Here is a 22836-nt window from a genome sequence, read left to right as displayed (position 1 = left end):
CTTCCAGTGCTTCATTAACCTGGTGAAACATTTCAGTTGGTGTTCCTTCAATTCCTAGAGCTTTGTGTTGACTAATGCCTTCAAGGCCGCGTGAATTTCTTCCTTCAGCACCATTGGTCCTTGCTCAGGTGCTGCCGCTTGAAATGGTGGGCTGTCGACTAGGTCTTTTTGGTGCAGTGATGTGCATTCTTTGCATCTTCTTTTGATACTAACTGCATTTTTCAGTAGTCTCCGTGGAATCTCTCTGTTGCAACTCACAGCTTGAATTTTTTCTTGAATGCTTTCCGTTTAAGTTATGCTGAATGAGTTCTTCCTCTTTGGTTTTCTAACTCTAGATCTTGGCATTGTAATATCTTTGTCTTCTCTTGAGCTGCCCTTTGAAGTTTTCCGCTCAGATCTTTGTATTATTTTTCCCTTTTGTCTTAGCTACTCCCTGATTAAGAGTCAGTTTCAGAGTCTCTTCTGACATCCACTTGGATCTTTTCTCTCTTTCCTGTCTTTTTAATGACTTTTTCCTCTTCATATATGACGTTCTTGTGGTGATGTCACAGCTCATTAGTGCTTAAGGCATCAAATCTGTTCTTGAGATCTTCTTGAAATTCAGGTGGAATATTCCCAAAGTCATATTTTGACTCCTGTGGACTTGTTTTAAGTTTCTTCAGCTTCAACCTGAAGTTACATACGAGCAATTGATGGGCTGTTCCAGTCTCGGCCCGTAGCCTCATTTTAGCTGTTGATACTGAGCTTCACCATCGTCTCTTCCCACAGACGTGCTCAGTTTGATTTTCATATAGAGAAGTCCATGTGTCTAGTCGCTGTTTCTGTTGCTGACAAAGGTATTTGCTGTGAGGAACTCATTGGTCTCGCAAAATTCTGTCATACTATCTCCAGCTTCATTTCTGTAACCAAGACCATATTTTCCAACTCCTGTCTCTTTTTCTTAGTTTCCAACTTTTGCATGGTAATCGCCAATAATTCTCAGTGCATCTTGATTATGTTTGATCAATTTCAGACTGACGATGGTAGAATTCTTCGATTTCTGCTTCAACTAGCATTAGTGATTGATGCATAAATGTTATAATAGTTATATTGACTGGAATCCTTCTGTGGGGATAGACATGCTATCACAGATAGCAACGTACTTCAAGATCTTGAAATGTCCTTTTTGCTGATGAATGTAACACCCTTCCACTTGATTGTGTCATTACAATAGTCAATCTTTGAATTTCTGGTTCAAAATGGTGCATACCAGTCAATTTCATCTCACTAAGGCCTACAGTATCAATCTTTATGGGTTTCATATAATTTTTAACGACTTCCAATTTTCCTAGACTCATACATCATACCTTCCAAGTTCTGATTATTAATTGGCATTTGCAGCTGTTTCTTATCATTTTGAGTCGTGTCCTGTCAGTAAATGGTGATTCCCAGAGTTTTCCACCTGCAGGCTTTCCTCTATCCACATCATTATGGTTGACTCAAATTTACAAGGGCAGATCTTCCTCAATTATATTTTGAGTGTCTCTGACCTGAGGGCCTCGTCTTAGGGCACAATCTCTGACAGTGTTTTCTGTTTATTAGTTTTTCAGTAAACGACAAAGTTTCAATGCTTTTGTAAGGTTTTCAGTGGCCAATTCCTCAAAAATGGGCAGCCTATTTTTCACAGTATGTTCTTAGTCTGGAAGCCCTGCTGAAACCTGTGCCCCTGCTGGTAGTTGAAATAACAATGTCACAGCTTCCAGCAGCATAACAGCACACAAGCCACCACAGCATTACAGACTCACAGACAGGTGATGCATATGAAAAGTGCTAGAGCATGCAGAATAGATCTGTAGTGTTAGAAATCCAGTCAGTGCTGGTGGCGAGGACAAAGGATGCCAGGAGTGTTCTATATCTTGAATGGGAATGGTGGTTACATGGGGATTTGTTAAAACTTTTTTCAAGCTCAGAAACATGCACTTAAATTGGTATACCTTATTGTATATAAATTGTACATCAGTTAAAGTGGGGATCTCCATCCAGAAGGACTAAATTCAGGAAGAACAAAGTAAGTGCTGAAAAGTCCCCAAAATTATGATGGCAATCCCAGATGACAGGTGTGCATCAACATAAAGCACAGTTATTCCAACTTTTATAAGATGATAAAAATAATAGCCCGTGTGATGTGACTGGATGTCTTGAGAAGAGATTCAGACTTCTTAAGATGGGCACTTCAAACCCACCATTTGCTGTACAGAGAAAGATGAGCCTGTCTGTCCCCGCAACGCTTGACAGCCTCAGAAACCCTGGATGGGATGCCTTTGAGTTGGGATCAACTCAGTGGCAGTGGGTTTAGGATGTGGATGAATTTAACCTTGAATTATCCCAAAACTAGGAAACCCTAACTCACAACCATTGAGTTGATTCAGACTCATGGTCACCCCTGTGAGTTCCCAAGACTGTAAATCTTTATGAGAGTAAAAAAACTCATCTTTGTCCTGAGAAGCAGCCTGGTGGTTTCCAAATGCTGACTTTGCCGATAGCACCAGGACTTGTAACCCTGGATTCCTTAATAAGTATGTAGAAAACTGAGCAAGTCAAAAAACAGTTATTAACTTCCGGGCTCATGAAAGATGTCAGGAAAGAATAATAATAGTTTGCTATAAATCACATATGACAGCATATGTGAGTACAGTCATAATGTGAATATCAAATACTATTCTAGTCAAAGTTGCAACCAAATTAGGAGTAAGCAGTGTGTGAGTACTGGTTGAGAAAAGAGCCAGTCAAATGTAATGTATCATACCTAGAACAGTGAAAAACCAAGAGCTCCAATGCAGGCTAGAAATACGGAGGCTAGTCACAAACGAGCCAGCTGAATTCATTGAAAGAGGGTGTCTGTGTAGGAACTGAAATGAGATGAGGGGACCTAGGGACGATTTTGGGGGGTCTTACTTTTAACCTGTAAATGAACCTGATTCAACTGTATACTGTCTGTGTAACTTTGATAAGTAATTTTCTTTAATCAGGAAGAAAAGATGATGTATGTAGGTCATTTTCAGACATGTAGTGAGAAGAGCCACGAGAGGGCAATTATTGGAAGGGAATCAAGACAAGATTTTTTTTTTTTAATGGGCTAGAACACCTATGACTGGTGATGCGGGGAGTGATCCAGAAGAGAGGAAGAGGATGAAGGGCCCGGGAGAGAGGATAACTGGAGGAAGGAGTCCTTGAGATGCGGAGGAGCGCGTCTGTGGACCTTCAGTCGGAGGGACGGACTCTGAACTGTTAGAGCAGGAAGCCCCAGAAGCCGGGGCCACGTAATGTGCTTGTGTGTTTGTTGAGTAAAGATAAGACCGCCAGGCTAATAGCTTCTATTGTCATAGCGAACAGTAAGGTGATGTGAGTTAAAGCACTGTGTGGGCAGGGTGAGGGCTTGAAGAAAGAGAAGGAAGGTAGTAGAACGTCAGAGTGGAAACATTCCAGGTCCTTGTGTTAAGAAAGGAATTTCATATACTTGCCTGTCTTGAATGAAGGGCATAAGGCAGGCGCGCAGTCAGTGTTGACTCCGCTTTCTTCCTTTGAGCTTGACTCACACAGCTGACCCCTCATATAAACTCCCCCAGCGGGAGCGGGAGGAGCTCTCTGAGATTTCAGAAAGACACATGTTAAAAGAGCACTTCAAAAAGACGTTTGGCTACAATATTCACATATGCACCCGAGTATAAGCCGACCCGAATATCAGCCAAGGCACCTAATTTTACCACTAAAACTGCATTAAAAATGTGCTGAGAAACTCAGCTTATACACGAGGATATTCAGTACCTGGGGTGCTTCCTCAAAGTGTGCTTTTCTCCCGAGTTCTAGTCCAGACCTGCGGAGTTGGAATCACTGGTGGGGAGCTTAGAATATAGAAAGAGTTGCTGGGTGGTGCAAATGGCTAAGTGCCTCCTTGCTAGCCAAAAGACTGGCCGTTTGAACCCACGCAGAACCTCAGAAGACAGGCCTGGCCGTCGACTTCCAGAGGTCACCATCTGAAAACCCTGTGGAGCAGTTATGCTCTGCACACATGTCAGAATCAACTCACAACAGTAACAAAGTATCTAAAAACTTTAGTATGCATGTTCTATCCCCAATTCCATTTGGGATCTGTAAAAGTAGGAACCTTTTTTTTTTTTTTTCAAATAATATTGTTTTGGGTAAAAGTTTACACAGCCATGTAGATTACCATTCAGCCATTTCTGTACACAGGAAACAGGTTAGTGATACTGGTTACAGTCTTCAAAATAAATGACTGAAACTTTCTCTTACTCATATTTCCATCTTTGTTCCATTTTCATTGCTCTCCTTTTTCTGCCCCCTTACATTCTCACAGTTGTTTTAAAGTAATTGTTGACCATTCGGTCTCGTATAGGTGATTTGTTTAAAGGAATACAGTTCTAACAGGTGACATATATATTTTTTAAGTACAAACATTTGCTAATAAGGACAAGGTATACAAACTAATTGATAAAATACAGCTATAATTTAAATCAAATTTTCCCTTCAAACCTATTGTTAGAAATAATAGTAGAGTTCACTACCTCTTCTCTTACTCAGCATTTCAAAGTATTTATGATATGATCTAAAAACTGGGAAATAGCAGATATTCACACGGATGTGGAAAAATTATCTACAGAGTCTGTGAAAAAAAGATGAGACCCTCAACAAGACAGGTTGACACCAGGGATGTAACTGTGGGCTCAGACATGACCATTGTGAGGTTGGGGCAGGACCAGGCAGTGTTGCGATCTGTTGTACGTGGGACAATTACATGTTGGAACCAACTCAATAGCACCTACCACCGATCCGTGGCTGGTGGGAATGCAAGTGTTGGAACCACTGTAGGAAACAGTCCCTTGAAAAGCTGACCATAAAAACACCCTGGGATCCCGCAACCCCAGCTTCCGGGATCTATCCAGAATTGGAAGTAGGACCACCAGCCGAAACCTGGGCGCCGTGTTCACTGCAGCACTCCTCACAGTAGCCCGGAGGTGGATACAACCTTGTGTATGTGACACACTCTTAGTTCTTTGTGTGTCTCATAAGTTTTATTGGAAATTGGCTACTTAAAATACTATCATTTGGCAACTTTGTAATTCAGAGTCTGACCTCCCCAGGGCTTGTTGTTTGTTTGATTTTTCAGGGGCTTTTCTGGGAGGGGGAAAAATATATTCTTTGTCATGTGTGACTACTGAGGTCTTTGTTCAGCTAATTGGTAATCTAAAGGGAAAAATATAAAATAACAAACTACACACTGGGTTGCAGTGAGTCTATTTGTACATAGTGTGTATGTGGAGAGAGAGCAGGCTGCTGTTGAGTCTGACTCTTAACTGTAATCATGGTGATTCTATGTACAACAAAACAAAAATTTTCCCAGTCTGCGTCGTCCTCACGACAACCAGCACGCTCAAGTTCATTGTTGCAGCCACTGTGCCAACCCATCTCACTAAGGGTCTCTCTCACTCTTAATTGGCCCTGTACTTCACTAAACATGATGATTTCCTCTATGGAAGTAGTGTATGAGTTTATATTAAAAACATATAGATCCCACAGGCTTTAAATCTCTACGGAGCAGATAACCTCACCTTTCTGCCTCTGAAAGGCCCACTCACTGTCATCCAGGCAAAGCTGGCTCAGAGCAAGTCCCTGCAGGTTTCTGAGATTGTAACAGCCTTTCTCCTGCCCTCAGGGCTGGTGGGTGTGAACCACCCATCTTGAGGTGGTTCTGTGCTATCAGGGCTCCTGGGATTATATTACAGATAATGCCTTGAAAATCAGTGCAAAACCAAAACCAAACACTTTGTATTCTAAATACCACTGTTTGCCCCTCTATCACGACCAGTCATTTGTGTCCTTAGCTAAGTGAATCGGTGGCTTTAATGTTGAACTAAGGCACATTTTATAAGTAGTTTATTCAATTTAATTGTGTACTTAAACTCTCCTGAGCAAGTGAGCAGCTACCTTTTTCTCAGGTGTATTGTGGTATTTGGATATTGTAATTACAAATTCCAGAAGGATTAGTGGGTTAGCAAAAGTTGCAGTGCTAAAACACAATTTCTTTGTTTTCTCCGTGGCTTTAGTCCAAAACCATTCGACCTCCTGCTGAAATTTCGCATTCTCATTCCAGACATACAGAATCAGAAGCTATGTTTTAACAAAATGCATGCATAAGAATCATGAGGAGTTGTATAAAACTCACCTAAGGATCTTATTAAACTGTATATTCTGATTCAGTATATCAGGGATGGAAGTGCAGATTTTCAGCAAGTCATCAATCAAACTGGAGTGAGCCAGTTAGAAAGACTCCTTGGAGCATGTTAACAGAAATGGCCTTCTCACCAGGAAAAACTATAAACATCTAATGTTGTGCATCGCACTTCAGGATGTCTTCTTACATTGTAACACATGACAAAGATTTGGCTAGAAAATCGTGTTTTGGAAAATAAGTCTTTGGGGTTTGATTGTTTATGCCTATTATCTTAATTAACTTCTTCCTCCCCCTTGTCCCCCCCCAATTCCTCTAAGGTGGCTACATTGCCAACAGCCTAGCAATCATGACAGATGCACTTCACATGTTAACTGACCTCAGCGCCATCATACTGACCCTGCTTGCTTTGTGGCTCTCTTCAAAATCACCAACCAAAAGATTCACCTTTGGATTTCATCGCTTAGGTAGGTAATTGAGATTTTCTCTTGGTTTATTATATATTTTTTTAGCAATATCCTACTTGAGTCAAAGCAAATGAAAATAGGTGGGTAGGACTTAATTTAGAAACATTTTTCAGGGTACTCTTAGTCTTTTCAGTAAATGATTGACACATACAAAATGTATTGGTGTTATTAATACTCAAATGATGCGCCCTACAAAGATGTCATCGCAAAAAGAGTATACCTTCAGTTTGTAGAACCAAACAAACTGCATGGGTTAAACTCTGTGATGAGCATTTACTTTTGCCTTCATTTCAATTACTGTCTATTGATCAAAGCTCCTTTTACATGTAAAATGACTATTCAAAGTATGGAATCACTTTGCAGAAAGCATTGGAGTTTTGGCCTTAATTCCTGAGAGCACCTGGGACAGAGGCTCCCTTCAGCCCAATTCAGGCTAAGTGTCACAAACCACGAGCCAGAGAAGAGCCCTGAGTTCAGAGGTTCAGGTGGAGCTTCCTGGTTGATAATGGCAAGCTCTGCGCCCGGTCTTGCTTTGGAGCACGGATGGGCCACACTGGAACTCCCCCACCTCATTAAGATTTCTTCATCTGTGTCCTTTTTGTTGTGCTTGTTCTTGTAAAGCTATTGGCACAGGTGTGGTGTCTTCATTGAGCTCTGAGTTGTTCCAGTGAATTATGGACCCGCAAGTGTAGGGTATCATTTCTCCTCCGTGCATGCTAAGTTGGGTAGAGAAGTGTCACAAAGGTGATCCGGATTCTACCTTGCAAGTCTGGACAGAGCAGAGGATGTACACTGGTGCAGATAGGAGCTGGAGGCACAGGGAATCCAGGGCGGATAATAGCTTCAGGACCAGGGGTGTGAGGGGCGATACTGGGAGGGTAGAGGGTGAGTGAGTTGGAAAGAGGGAACCGATTACAAGCATCCACATGTGACCTCCTCCCTGGGGACGGACAACAGAGAAGGGGGTGAAGGGAGACGTCGGACAGGGCAAGATGTGACAAAATAATAATTTATAAATTATCAAGGGCTCATGAGGGAGGGGGGAGCAGGGAGGGAGGGGAAAAAAGAGGACTTGATGCAAAGGACTTAAGTGGAGAGCAAATGCTTTGAAAATGATGAGGGCAAAGCATGTACAGATGTGCTTTACACAATTGATGTATGCATGGATTGTGATAAGAGTTGGATGAGTCCCTAATAAAATGTTTTTAAAAAATTAAAAAGATGGTATCCTGCCTACTTCGGGGGCTTTGATAAGAGGTAGTGGTTTTTGCCTTCTGACATCAAAAGTTTAGGTAGAAGACACGCTGACCACTTCTCATCTTAGGTGGGTCTGGTCTAGCTAGTCTCAGCTAGTTCTGTAGCCCCAACTTTTCTCAATTAAGCCGGCAGCTGATGGTTTGCATTATTAAAGGAACAGCTTAAAATGGGAAGTTCTTGTTTTAACATCAATATCAGAGAAGCAGACCATACCCCAAAGAAACCCAGAGTGGTAACTTGAGTCACACTCCCGACCTAGTAACATGGGGACTTTTAACTGTATTCCACCTTAATCCTACCTCATTAGCATAAGATAATTCACTCCAGAAGGTGTTGTGACTACAGATTTCGAGGCTAGATTTACAATATATCACAAAACGAAGGATTCTAGCTAGAACAGCCATGTTAAGCAATTAACTGTGGTTCAGATTGTTATAAGCAGAATTGTCTGTATTGAAATATAGAACAAGATTTTCCCTTTAGTAAAACAAGTCATCAATCTGGGTTAGTGGCAGAAACAGTGCAGGATTTCTCTTAGCGGTCCGTATTTCTACTGAGCAGACCTCGGGCTGGTCTGGAAAGATGGTGTGTTGTGCTGGGTTGATAAATGATGACAATGCTTATTTTACATAGTTTCTTATTTTGTTTCCTGATGTTAGAAAAGAAAATACTCGACTCAAAAAAAAATTCTCTTTCCCTGTGCATGCAATCAAAATAGCATGATCTCTTCTCCCTGCCTAGTGATTCATTTTAACAATTTCCTCCAACCTCTGCTACCCCTGTCAAGAGTTATGCCTATTAATAACTCATATCTTAGTGGAAATTTCATCACAACATATTAACATATAGTAAAAGAATAAGTACTTTCCAGAAATGGAAACTTTTATTGAAGGCGAAAAGGAGAGGGAGGTGACCAAAGTTCAATAGCCAGCAGCAGCCTTGAAAGCCTTTATAGCGTGTGTGGCAGGGGAAGTGGTCAGACAGGGAGATGGTTTGTAACAGGAAGTGAAGATACAAAGACAAACTTGGCATTCTGGTAGCAATAAGACCGAATTCTGCATGATCCCATTAGCTTGTCTGTGCTTGAACTGAAATATGACGGGCCTTCTTCAAAAAGTTCGTGGAAAAGTGAAATCAAAAGATGAAGGAATTTTTCCATGAACTCTTTGAAGCTCCGTATTACAAATAACCGAAAAAGAAAATCCAACCCACTGCCATTACCAAGTCAGTTTTGACTCATAATGACCATGTAGGACAGACTAGAACTGTTCCATAGTTTCCAAGAGACTAAATCATGACAAGAGCCAGTAGCCTCATATTTCTCCCACAGAGCAGATGAAGGGTTTGAACCACCAAACCTTCAGTTAACAGTCTAACGCTTAATGTATTATGCCATCAAGGAGCCTTTGAAGTATAAATACCAAGTTAGCACTCCTAGCCCAATCTAATACAGCCTATGTTTTTCTATCTCCTATTAGAAGAAGGTAGGAAAGACAAATAGCATAAAAGGAAGTGGAAGAAAGATAAATCTCCACTCTCTTCCTCTTTTATTGCTGACAAAGTATTCCATTTTTTATCGACTTCTGAAACCCGTCTTTAGATATTTCCTCTAGGACAGGTCTTTGAGTCACTGCAGAGGCGAGTGTTCTACGGTGTAAGTGAATTCCCTCACGATTAGCACCACGGCGTTTGCACAGTGACCATTTCCCAGTCCACCTAGGTAGCACTGGGTAAAAACAAGTAGGCTTGTGTTAAGAGTGATGTATATAACTAAAACCAAACCAGACTCACTGCCTTCAAGTCCATACTGACTCAGAGTGACCCTAAAGCAAATTATTCATTCATTGAATGAGTGCCCAAGATTTCTCCGTCAAACAAATCTATAGTATTGGCTAGAGAGGTGGTAAATGTGTACAGGTGTATGCAGCTTAATATCCATGATGCATTCTTTAGGTGAGTTGGCTGTTGTGTCACCACCACATTAAAACCTGGGGCAGCCCAGTTCTAGTTGTCCTCATCACCACTGCTGCCACTGCTGCTGCTGTCAGTACTGCTGGAGCTGCCGGCAGAGGCTGGAGGAACAGACCTAGGTGGAGGTGGCAGCTGAGAGGGTGGGGATGGAGCAGAGTGGACCCAGCCCTGCCTGAAGTTACACCCACTTGAGCAGCAAGAGCAGCTGCCTCCTGGCAGCTGGACAAAAGCCAAGAGCTCAGTGATCCAGAGCCATGTCCTCTGTTCCACGTACCTCTATCCCACCTGTAGTCCATACTTCAGGAGTCTGGGTTTGGGGGTCGTTAAAACCAGTAGGGAGAAATCATAAACAAAAGGAAGCTACTTTTCCATTCAAAGGCAAAGCAAAACAAAAACCTTATAGAACCAGACCTGACCCAGACGGACATTCAGGGATGCGTACCTGTAATTATAAATTATAATAAAGACAACAAAAGAAGGGGAAGAATAACTTACTATGAAGAAGAGTGGGGGGGGGGGTTAGGAAGGACACCTGTGGTTTTCAAATATAACCTCTAGCTTTGGCTGTTGATGCTTTAAAGTGCACAATAGTTTTGAAACCTTTTTTAGGAATATGAAAACTATTTCAAACCAAACTATTTCCAGTATTTCAGGTTAGTGTGGGACTGCTAAACCACAAGGTCAGTGATTCAAACCATCAGCAGCTCCAAGGGACAAGGTTGAGGCTTTCTGCTTTAAAAGGTGCAGCCTCTGATGGTGCCTGGCTATCGAGAGATATAGCGTCTGGGGACTTAAAGGCTTGAATCAAGTGGCCATCTAGCCCAGAAGCAACAAAGCCCACATGGAAGCAGCACACCAACATGTGTGATCGTGAAAGGCCGAGGGGACCAGGTTTCAAGTAACAAAGGCGGAGGGGGGATCATATCATCGTGACTGAGGGGAGCACGTGATGGGGACCCAATGCCCATCTGTAGACAGTTGGACATCCCTTCCAGAGGGGTAATGGGGAGGAGATGAGTCACTCATGGTTCAGTATAGCAACAATGAAACTCAAAACCTTCCTCTAGTTCTTGAGCGCTTCTTCCCCCCCCCCCCCCCCCAATTATCATGACCCCAATTCTACCTTGCAGACCTGGTTAGACCAGAGGATGCACAGCGGTGCAGTAGGGATCTGGAAACACAGGGAATCTAGGACCAACGGTGAGAATGGCAACACCGGGAGGGAAGGGGGTGTAGAAAGGGGGAACCGATCTCGGGGATCTACATATAACCTCCTCTCTGGGGGATGAGCAACAGGAAAGTGGGTGAAGGGAGACGCTGGGCAGTGTAAGATAAGATAAAATAATAATTTATAAATTATTAAGGGTTCATGGGGGAGCGGGGGAGGGAGGGGGAGGGAAAAAAGGAAAATGAGCTGATTCCAGGGACCCAAGCGGAAGGCGAATTTTGAGAATAATGAGGGAAACAAAATGTATAAGGGTGCTTTACTCAATTGATGTATGTATGGATTATGATAAGAGTTGTATGAGCCCCAATAAAATGATTTATTAAAAAAAATGTGCAGCCTCAGAACCCCTTAATAGACTTGCTTTGAGTCAGAATTGACTAGATGACAGACAGTTTTTTAGGTTTTTTTTTAAGTCTTCATTGGTCATAAACATTTGCTTATTCTTCAGCTGAATGAAAAGACCGAAGTTATGTTAGAGCGAAAGAAACCTGTCCACCAGCGCCACAGTTCAGCAGGGTAGAGTGACTGACTGACTTAGTGCAGACAAAAGTAACACCACATACAGTACAGGTTTCTTGGCATTTACATAAAAATCTCCGCAGCCTTTTTTGTTTGTGCTGGAATTGCATTTAGATGGGTAAATGTGACTCTTCGTGCCTGTCTAAAGCTAATGGGTACCAGCTTTCAGAGAAACTTTCTCAGCTTTCCATTATGACTGTCCCGGGGTCATCTTCAGACAATGAAAAGCCCATCTGTTAGGCACACTCCTTTTTGTCTCAGCAAATTTAATTGTAAGCCTGTGACCTGATACCAACTCAGAGCGGGAATGAGAAAATTGGAGCAGTGCATAATTTGGTTGTTGATTGAAAGTGTTCCTGTCAGTGGGAAATTAATCCTTTTCTTCATTCCATCATGCTAAAAAATGATACTATTGAAAATTAATTAACACTAAATTAGTCCTACTCATGGTATTTCATCAAAGTTGAATTAATTCACAATGAAAGAATTTTTGTTTGTTTTATCAGAATAAATGATCACATTGCTTAGCTGTATAGTAGTTATCTATTCCTGGTCCCTTATCAATTGCAAATCTCCCTACTGAAAAATCTACTTTACATTTTTGTCATTTCTTTTTTAATTTATCGGTATTCTGTTTAGAAGACATGTTGACAGGATTTTGGAATCAAAACCATCGATGGTTGTCTTTGCCTCTCCACTGAGGGACCCAGACTCTGTGTGAGGCGCATTTTTTTTTAACAATTTATTGGGGTTCATACAATTCTTATCACAGTTCGTACATATACATACATCAATTGTGTAAAACACATCTGTACAGTCTTTGCCCTAATCATTCTTTATCCTCTTTTCTTTTTTTACATTTTATTAGGGACTCATACAACTCTTATCACCATCCATACATATATATACATCAATTGTATAAAGCACATCCATACATTCCCTGCCCCAATCATTCTCAAGGCATTTGCTCTCCACTTAAGCCCCTTGCATCAGGTCCTCTTTTTTTTTTCCCCTCCCTCCCCTTTCCCCCCTCCCTTATGTGCCCTTGGTAATTTATACATCGTTATTTTGTCATATCTTGCCCTATCCGGAGTCTCCCTTCCCCCCTTCTCTGCTGTCCCTCTCCCAGGGAAGAGGTCACATGTGGATCCTTGTAATCAGTTCCCCCTTTCCAACCCACTCACCCTCCACTCTCCCAGCATCGTCCCTCATACCCTTGGTCCTGAAGGTATCATCATGCAAAAAAAAGATATAAGTATGTGTATGTATATATGTGTATATGTATATATGTATATATATACCATATTAAATGAAGGGGGAAGTGCAGAGTGGAGACCCAAGGCCCAAGTGTCGGCCAATGGAGATCCCCTCATAGAGGGGTTTAGGCGAGGAGATGGGTTAATTAGGGTGTGAGGTAGTACCGATGAAGAACACAGCTTTCCCCCAGATCCTGGATGCTTCCTCCCCCCAACTATCATGATCCGAATTCTACCTTGCAGGGCTGGATAGGACAGAGGCTGTACACTGGTACATATGAGGGCTGGAAGTGAGGCGCATTTTTTAGCAGCCGCTGGGCAAAAGGGATACCACTGGGAGGCTGTTTAGGGCCCTTCTCGGAACCAGCTGAATTCTAATAGTGTTCATTGTGACTATGCATTGAGATTCTCCTACGCTACCCCCACAGGTGCAAACTGTCGTGGAGAGCAGAGTTTGTAGCGGCAGAACCCGAGTGCAGCAGTTCTCAACCTGTGGGTCTCGACCCTTTCACAGGGCCGCCGCCTAAGATAATCGGAAAACACATTAAAATTTACATTACAATTCATAACTAGGGAAATGACAGTTATGAAGTAGCAACAAAGTAATGTTGTGGTTGGGGATCACCCCAACACAAGGAACTGTATGAAAAGGTGGTGGCATTAGGAAGACTGAGAGCCACTGCCCTAGTGGGTCTTCCCAGGGTGGGAACCCCCAGCCTAGGACCTCAGCTTATACTTTTATTTGACTTTCACGGCCAGTATTTTGAATGTGGGTGTTCAGGATTGAATTGTGTCCCTCACAAATATATTGTAAATTCTAACTCTACACCTAAGGTTATAACCTTGTCTGGGAATGGCTTTCTTTCTTATGTTAATGAGATTGTATGTGTATGTGTGGAGGGGGCTGTCTTCAGTCTCTTTTCTGGTGTGAAAGCAGAGTCAGTAAGTCAGAACTTTAAGCCCGCTCCCAACCAGTCACTTCTGACTCTGGGTGACTCTAGGGCAGAGCAGAACTGCTCCCTGGGGTTCCTGAGGCTGTACTTCGCAGGAGTAGACGACAGGCTTATCTTGCTCTCCAGGAGGGGCTGATGGGCTCCACTCCTAACCACTGCACCTCCAAGGTTCCTCATTAAGCAGGCAAGCAAGCACAAGGGGAGGGGAAGATACACACTCTGGAAATTTGTTTTTCTGAATGAATTGTTGGCTGATGGTCTGGTCTGTAAGCCATCCAATTCACAATAAAAGTTTAAAAGAATAATAGCACCAGGACAACACATAAATAGGGGAACACATAAACTGGGGAACCTAGAAAGTGTGATCATCCTACCTAATAGGGTTTTGACACTTCCATTAATATAACCTTGCCAGCTCTAGATGTTATCAAACTTCTTAATCTTTGTCAGTTTGGTAGGGGGAAAGAATCTTAATATTACTTGTATTTTTTAATAAGTAAGTCTGTAGGCATGTATGCTATGAACATTTTTTTCTTAGTTGGTCCTATTTTACCTTTGAATGGTTTCTAAATGTACACAGTTGAACCTTAATGAGGTACCAAGGGGAGTAGAGGCTGGAGAGGGTAACCTAGTGTAGGCTCTGGATCAGTCAACCTACCAGACAGTCTTTTGAAGAAAAATTGCATGAGACAAATGGTAGAATGCTTTTATCTCCTTAGAGAAAAATATACACATAAAAGATTGGACAATATTTAGCTTGTATACAGTGTCCTAACCATGATACAAATGGATTTGCTTTGTACATTTTCCCTCCAGAGGTTTTGTCAGCTATGATCAGTGTGCTGTTGGTGTATATACTGATGGGATTCCTCTTATATGAAGCTGTGCAAAGAACTATCCACATGGACTACGAAATAAATGGAGATATAATGCTCATTACTGCAGCTGTGGGGGTTGCCGTTAACATCATGTAAGCTCTAGTTTTTGATTAATTTTTTATTAACTATTTCTGAATAGTGTGTGGACTTGTATTCCGTAATGTGCTATTTGTATATTTTTAACTCATGAGACATTACATTTTATAGTAAATTCTACATTAATTCAAATATGGAGATGAATTAAATAATCATGGGTTTAAGTGGCACAAAGTGTTGTTCAACTTTATTTAACTAGAATTCTAATCTTTCTATGTTGAGATATCTTTCTAAGAATAGTTACTCTCTTTCTGTAAACTACCAAATTTTTGTGTTGTGTATTGTAATATTTAGACCAGAAAGTTGGGCTTCTTCCACAAAAGTCCAGGAAGTAAGTGTTTTAGGCTTTCGCTGTCAAAGCTACTTAGCTCTGCTGTTTCTATGAAGAGGATTCAAAAAGTTTTTGAAAAAATGGAATTGAAAATGATGAAATTTTTCCACGAACTTTTGAAGCCCTCATAAAATGAAAACAGCCATAAATGCTAAACAAACAAATGAGCGTGGCTAGGTTTCAATAAAACTTTATTTACAAAAACAGATGGTGGGCCACATTTGGTTTAATGGTCATAATTTGCCAATCTCTGTCCGGGTGACTTCCATTGGTACTTAGAATAAAATCTAAAGTTCTTTCCATGTTCTTGTTGATAAAAGCCTGTGTTACTGTCCAACTGAGCTCCTCCACTCACTTTATTCTAGCCACAATAGCCAGCGAGTTTTTTACCCAAGACAGAGCATGTGTTCATCGTGGGCCCTCTGGCTCACTCTCCTTCTCTCTAGGACACTCTTCTGCCACAGCTCGCTCTGTTTACTCAGGTCTCTGACTGCGAGAGGGGCCATCTCCTTACAGTGTTTAACGTTTTGACCAATCACTTTGCATTGCCTGCCATTATACTAGCATTTTATATGTATTTGTTTACCTTTCTACCTTCCCTACTAAAATTAAAACTCAATGGGGGCAGGGCTTGGTCTGTCTTATTATTCTGTACCTACCACCTAGTACATTGTAGTAGCCCTAGGTACATAGCAGTGCATATGTACGGCACCTAGTCTATGGTCGTGCTCAGCTCTTCAGTCAATAAATGGGTCTTGTGTTGCCTCGTAGTATCTGACTAGTAAAAAATATTTCTATCAAAATTTGAGAACAAATAATACTTTTTCTCTTTTTCAACAGAATGGGGTTTCTGTTGAACCAGTCCGGTCACCATCACTCACATTCCCACTGCGCGCCTTCAAACTCCCCTACCACCAACTCTGGACGTGGCCACAGTCTTGGACAGGGTAGCCTAGCAGTGAGAGCTGCGTTCGTACATGCCTTGGGGGATTTGGTGCAGAGTGTCGGTGTGCTGATAGCGGCATACATCATACGATTCAAGGTAACCTGGGTACTAACCTTCGATGTTCAATCATATAAACTAAACTGTTTATCTTCTCAGTTGCTGGATATCAATACCAGTCTTATTTTGAAGATACAACCTTAATCTGTTTACCGTGTAGCTCCTTTGTTAACAGTAGACAAAAGTGGCTTCACTTCCTGCCTTAACAGCTTGGGCCAGGCCTTCCTTGGAGGACCCAACAGAGAGCCGTGTCAGTTAGTTAGTAGGGAGTGTAATGAGCACTAAGCCAGAAGTCCCGGGATATCTGGGCCCTAGTGTTGGCCCTGTGGGCTTTGCTTTGTCCTTGAGCAAGCCCCTCAACTCTAAACCTAAGCTCCCTCCTCTCTAATATGCGAGGATTTAGACCAGATGGCTCCTCAAGCTTCCAGCCCCTAAGCCAGTGGTTCTCAACCTTCCTAATGCCACCACAACTTTCATATAATTCCTCATGTTGTGGTTTCATACAATTCCTCATATTATTTTCGTTGCTATTTCATAACTGTCATTTTGCTACTGTTATGAATTAGGCTATACCTGTGAAAGGGTCCTTCGACCCCCAAAGGGGTTGCAACCCAGGTTGGGAGCCACTGCCCTAAGCTGAGTGATCCTGGGTGAGATTTCAAGAAGGGATAGAGGAGAACAGGAGAGCGCCCAATTCAGCTTCTCGAAATAGATCCCACAAGGAAAGACTTGGAAACAATCTAGGGAAGAGCGGAGATGTTTTCCAATCACAATATCCAAGCGGTAAAGGTATTCGTAATCCTGCCAAAAACCGCAGAAGCTTTGTTCTGCTTTACAGTCTCTGTCTATATTGGGAGTTCCCAGGGGGCACACGTAGTTCAATGCTGAGCTCGGAAACAAACAGTTGTTGGCCCAAACCAGCCAGAGAAGCCGTGGGGAAAACCTCAGGTGTTCTGCTTCCTAAAGGTGACAGTTGTGACGATCCTGTGCCACGTGGTGACCTTCTGGCACACTCGGGGTCACCATGAGTCGGAATGCCGCAGCAGTAACGGGTCTGGTACATTTTATCACATGCTTTTCATCTGTTGCCTTTCAGCCAGAATACAAGATTGCTGATCCCATCTGTACCTATGTATTTTCATTACTCGTGGCTTTTACAACGTTTCGCATCATCTGGGATACAGTAGTCATTATACTGGAAGGTAAGAGTGCACTTGTCGTGAGTTTATTCCCTCCCCAAGCAGGTTTGGGGAGGGAGCACTCTAGGGGAGGAGCCTTGGCTTTTCCATTCTTTTTGCTGTTGACTTACGAAATTGTAGCACACCACTTGCCATTTACATTACTTAGCAAGGGGCTTCAAGAGATTCATGGAAAAACAGAATCCAGAGGTAATGGAATTTTTCCAGGAGCTTTTTGAAGCCTCACCTATGAGAATTAGTGCACATGCCCATCAATGATCCCATTGGATGCTTACAATAAAGAGTTAAGCAAGATCGATCGCCAAGGCAGCCATTCTTATCCCCATGTGCCAACCTGAAATGGAGGCTCAGGGGATAACCCCTCGTGGTCAAGGTCATACTGCTAATCATTGACCTAGAACAATAGCCATTTTTTAATTCTTAATACAGTTATATGTAGTGATTTATTTACTCTTTAATTCCCATTAAGTTACAACTTTGTTATACTGCATCCTTGCCTTTATGTAAATATAATTTTATTATATTATATAAACATTAAATATAAGTTCTCCACAGATTTATCGTCATTGAACATTTCTTTTTGTTGTTGTTCCTAGCTAATGAGTTAGATGAAGTATTCTAATTTGATTGACATTCCTTTTTAGTGAGAATGAACATTTTAAACATTTATTAACCTCATATAAATTCTGTTTTTAATAAAAGATATATGTCTGCTTTATATTAAAATATTAATATCCAGTGGTCACATGAACTGAGTTTGGTTAAGTCACATAGTTTCTTTGAAAAGTACTATCAAAAAGAAAATTATCAGTGGCATTAATAACTGAATCTAGGACCACAGTGAAACTTTTTATTCTTTATGTAATTCTGCTGTTCAGTTAACTTTTTCCCAAGAGAAACTTTACTTAAAAATTATGTATTATGGACTAATAGGGGTACCAAGCCATTTGAATGTAGACTGTATCAAAGAAGCCTTGATGAAAATAGAAGATGTTTATTCGGTGGAAGATTTAAACATCTGGTCTCTCACCTCGGGAAAGCCTGCTGCCATCGTTCACCTACAGCTAAGTATGTTGCTGATGGTAAATGCGTGGCTGGGCAGGGTGGCCAGCTATTTTTGAGATTAAAAATCTGTGCATATAATTAAGTAGGTAGACTTTTCTGAAAAAGATATATTTTTTATTTTGAATTATATGGGTTTACAGTTCTAATCATCAATTTCGTATTATACAATTTAAGCTACTTATCAATCCGTCCAATAGCTTGCCTATCCCACCTCCCCACCCCTGCTTTGATTTCTCTTCTCTCTCGTGGGGCATCCTGTCTTCCCCTTCTCCAGCCCATTGCTTCCTCTGCCTTCCTTTCCCAGCCTGTCATCAAAGTCTGTTTCCTTTGGAAGGATAACCTTTGTCTTGTTTTATCCTTTATAATAATGTTCCCATACAATATTTGTTCCTTTGTGATTAACTAATCGCACTCAATTTAATCTCTTCAGGTCCATTTATGCCATGAAGTGCTTCATGGTTTCATCATTTATTTTTTTTTAAATCGGAAGCTAATACAGATATCATGGATAGTGTTCCATTGTGTGTCTGGACCAAAGTTTCTTTATCCATTCTTCCACAAATGGACATTGAAGTTGTCTCCATCTTCTTGCTGTTTTGAATAGTGCTGTGATGGACATAGGTGTCCATGTGTCTATTTGGAGGTTGCAGGTCAATATGGGTAGCAAAACAATAAATTTCGATCATTTTGAGATGAGACATTAAAATTGTTTTTTTACTATGCTTTTTCTTTATAATAACAGTTAGACTCCATTTTTTATTTTTATCAATTATTTAACAAGTTGATTTTTAAAAATTTTAAAATCATTTTATTAGGGACTCATACAACTCTTAACATAATCCATACATACATCAATTGTGTAAAGCGCATTTGTGCATTCATTGCCCTCATCATTCTCAAAACATTTGCTCTCCACTTAAGGCCCTGGCATCAGCTCCTCATTTTTCCCCCTTCCTCCCTGTTCCTCCCTCCCTCATGAACCCTTGATAATTTATAAATTATTATTTTGTCATATATTGCACTGTCTGATGTCCCCTTCACCCATTTTTCTGTTGTCCATCCCCCAGAGTGGTGGTCACATGTAGATCCTTGTAATCGGTTCCCCCTTTACACCCCAACCTCCCTTCACCCTCCCAGTATGGCCACTCTCACCACTGGTCCTGAAGGGATCATCCACCCTGGATTTCCTGTGTTTCCAGTTGCTATCTGTACCAGTGTACATCCTCTGATCTAGCCAGATTTGTAAGGTAGAATTGGGATCATGATAGGGGTGGGGGTGGGGGAGGAGGAATCGTTTAGGAACTAGAAGAAAGTTTTGTTTCATCATTGCTACATCACACCCTGACTGGTTCGTCTCCTCCCTGCGACCTTTCTGTAAGGGAATGTCCAGTGGCCTACAGATGGGCTTTGGGTCTCCACTCCGCACTCTCCCCCTCATTCACTGTGATACAATTTTTTGTTCTGATGATGCCTGATACCTGATCCCTTCGATAACTCACGATCACACAGGCTGGTGTGCTTCTTCCATGTGGGCTTTGTTGCTTCTGAGCTAGATAGCCTTCAAGCTTTTAAGACTTCAGACACTATATCTTTTGATAGCCGGGCACCATCAGCTTTCTTCACGATTTTTAAAATTTTATCAAAATAATGCACATACAGGGTTTCTACAAAAGGCAGAAGTATTTTAATGGGCATCTTTATAACCTATATTTGGTATTCTTTTCTCTGTGAGCCCTGGTAGTGCAGTGGTTGTGTGTTGGGCTGCAATCTGCATGGTCAGCAGTTCAAAACCACCAGCAGCTCTATGGGAGAAAGGCTGGGCTTTCTACTCCCATAAACACTTACAGTCTTCAAAATCCACAGGGGGTCTCTGAATCAGCATTGACTTGATGGCATGAGTTTGGAGCTTTTTGTTTTTATTCTCTGTAGAGAGTAACTTGAGAAAATTGATTATTGAAAAGCCATTATTAAAAGTTTAAAAGTAAAGTGACATACTTTCTAACCGAACAGTTTAGAAAGGATAGAAATCATGCTAATGAAATCTGTTCACAGTAGATTAGTATTATTTTTCCTGTGTGTTTATTCCCTAATATTTAGCTATCTACAATGAGTAGTAACAATCTGTTCTTTTCTAACATTGCAGGTCCTGGGAGTGCCTCTAGATGGGAGGAAGTACAGTCCAAAGCAAAACACTTATTGTCAACCACATTCGGCATGTATAAATGTACTGTTCAGCTTCAGAGTTTCCGACATGAAGTGGTCAGAACTTGTGCAAATTGTCAGAGTGTGAGTTCCTAATCTTATGTGCTTTGGAGACAACCGCCTTATTTATCTTGCCGTCAGTCACAGACTGGGGAGCAATTATTGCAAGCCTAGATGAGAAAGGGGCTCCCCGAGCGCTGTCTCCAGATCAGCACACGGCCTCGCTCCACAGTCACTCCAGCTGCCAGTGCTGCTCCTCTGCTGACGGGGAAATGCCGCTTCACCGCGGTCTGCAGACGACCGGGTTTCCACACGCCGTTTACAGAGTGAGACGTGACTCTGCCAGTACCTCACAGAAGACAATCCAAGACCATACTTCATTAATTATGACAGACCCCAGTCTGAAAGGAAGCATCAAGAATTCAATATTTGCATTTAAAAATACTTTTTAAAACCCATTTAAAAATTTTTAAATGCTGAAAAACGAAATTTTAAAATTGTGTGATCTGAACACCCAACTTCTGGAATTTGCCGCTCTTTTTACAGAAATTATTTCTTGATAGAATTGAGAAAGTACTAGTAATTCCCAGAGAGGAGTAAGCCCGTATCCCAAGTGTTTCAGAAAGGCTTCTCTCACAAGTCTTCATGTTACTGTCACAGTCGACGCCCTAGGACACCGTCTCGGGTGTTCTAAGGCTTTGAATCTCCAAGTTAATATTTTTTGTTATTTGTAATCTTATCAGAACCCAACCCTTACATTTTGTCATTGTCACTAAGTTATTTAGGAAATAGTTTCCATTTTATTCTGAATGCTAAAAATTAAACTCCAATTATCAAGTAGTAATGTAAAAATAATAGGAGTGAGGATAAGGTGTGGGGTTCCAGATTTATGTCTCTCTGAAACCTTTTTTTTTTTTGGCCGGTTCATGGAATTATATGCTTTAATAACAGCAAAAACCTGTCAGATGTCAGTAATATTCCTTTGCACCTCTAAGAACTGCCTTACACGTATCCATTCTTTGCTGGTACCTCAGTTCCTGCCCTATCCTGGAGAAGCTGTGGTGCCTTTTCAGGTACAGCTCGAGTTTTAGTGCCCATTCTCACGTGTCCATTCACTCCTTCCTCTGGAGAAGGTCTGCATTTGGATGTGGCCTAGGGACTCTTCGTGGACACTAGAAATACTCAAAAACAGTTCTTCTGATCACACTGGAGCAAGTGCCCAAATGATTTAGGGGAGCTATTACTTCAAGGGCAAAAACATTTGAAGGGTTGTGGGGGTTTTTTTTATCGTAAGTGTGTGTCTTAAAACACTGGCATATAGGGCTACAGTGATTCAGGATTGACTCAATGACAGCAGGCTTTGGTTTGGGTTTGGGTTGGGGAACAAGGATGGTACTAAATCTGTATTGTAGGCAGACCCAGCGTAGTTTTCAAACTGGAGGCAACTGAACTTGGAACAGTTTTGTTAAGGAGACATCTGTGACTCCTCATATTTCATTTTACAAGTCTTGGTTTTGAGATTATGTGTATTCAGAGGACATTTTCAACAAGCACAGCTTTTTATACCAAGAATTTATGTGGTTGATGCTTCAGAAATCAGAGTGATGTAATTGCATTCCAAGCAAGGTATGAGTTCAAATCCTAGGTAGGCCAACTGATAAACCTTAAAATGTAAATGAAAAATTATATATCTATTAAATCCCAACTAATAATTTTTAAAATGTAAATAAAGATAGGAAACATTTTATCTTTCTACCAAATACCTCATTAGAAGTAAACCTAAGATTCCAAAAAAAAAACAACCAACTAGTACCTAAAAGATGTTAAGGATTGATCTCAAAATTCATTGCTGTTGAGTCACCTTATAGGACACAGGAAGAGTTGTTGGTAAGTAGGTAACCCGCCACTGCCTATATTTTAATGCCATTTGTAAACACCTGTGTCTCACAACTCTGGTCGAGTGCAGCATTTTGATTTATTTGAAGGCGAGATTTATGGTTTCATTGTTGACGCTGCATAATGAGAATGTGGTTGGGATCCAGAAATCCAGAACTAAAAGCTATTGTACTTCCTTCGTTTTCCGTTTTCCATGCCTTGTAAGACGTGAGCACAGGTCTTCCCAACACCCCTTCCGTAGTATTTGCCAGATCACTGGCTTCCTTATTTTACTGTTTTCAGGTAAGTT

At 41.3% G+C, this 22836-nt stretch overlaps 1 protein-coding gene across 2 annotated transcripts in view; it reads left to right on the top strand.

Annotated features, from left to right (window-relative positions):
* Positions 1 to 22450, top strand: part of SLC30A4 (solute carrier family 30 member 4) — a 34693-nt gene extending 12243 nt beyond the window's left edge. For both annotated transcript variants that reach the window (XM_075532105.1, XM_075532103.1), the window contains exons 3-8: positions 6547 to 6693; positions 14694 to 14847; positions 16023 to 16224; positions 17282 to 17387; positions 18318 to 18452; positions 20593 to 22450. In XM_075532105.1, coding sequence (XP_075388220.1) covers positions 6547 to 6693; positions 14694 to 14847; positions 16023 to 16224; positions 17282 to 17387; positions 18318 to 18452; positions 20593 to 20747 — 899 coding nt within the window. In that variant the 3' untranslated portion in view covers positions 20748 to 22450. The remainder of the gene's footprint in view (positions 1 to 6546; positions 6694 to 14693; positions 14848 to 16022; positions 16225 to 17281; positions 17388 to 18317; positions 18453 to 20592) is intronic.
* Positions 22451 to 22836: the final 386 nt, after the last annotated feature.

Source organism: Tenrec ecaudatus, chromosome 14 (genome assembly GCF_050624435.1).
Source record: "Tenrec ecaudatus isolate mTenEca1 chromosome 14, mTenEca1.hap1, whole genome shotgun sequence".
NCBI lineage: Eukaryota > Metazoa > Chordata > Mammalia > Afrosoricida > Tenrecidae > Tenrec > Tenrec ecaudatus.
This window is presented reverse-complemented; position numbering and strand designations above follow the sequence as displayed.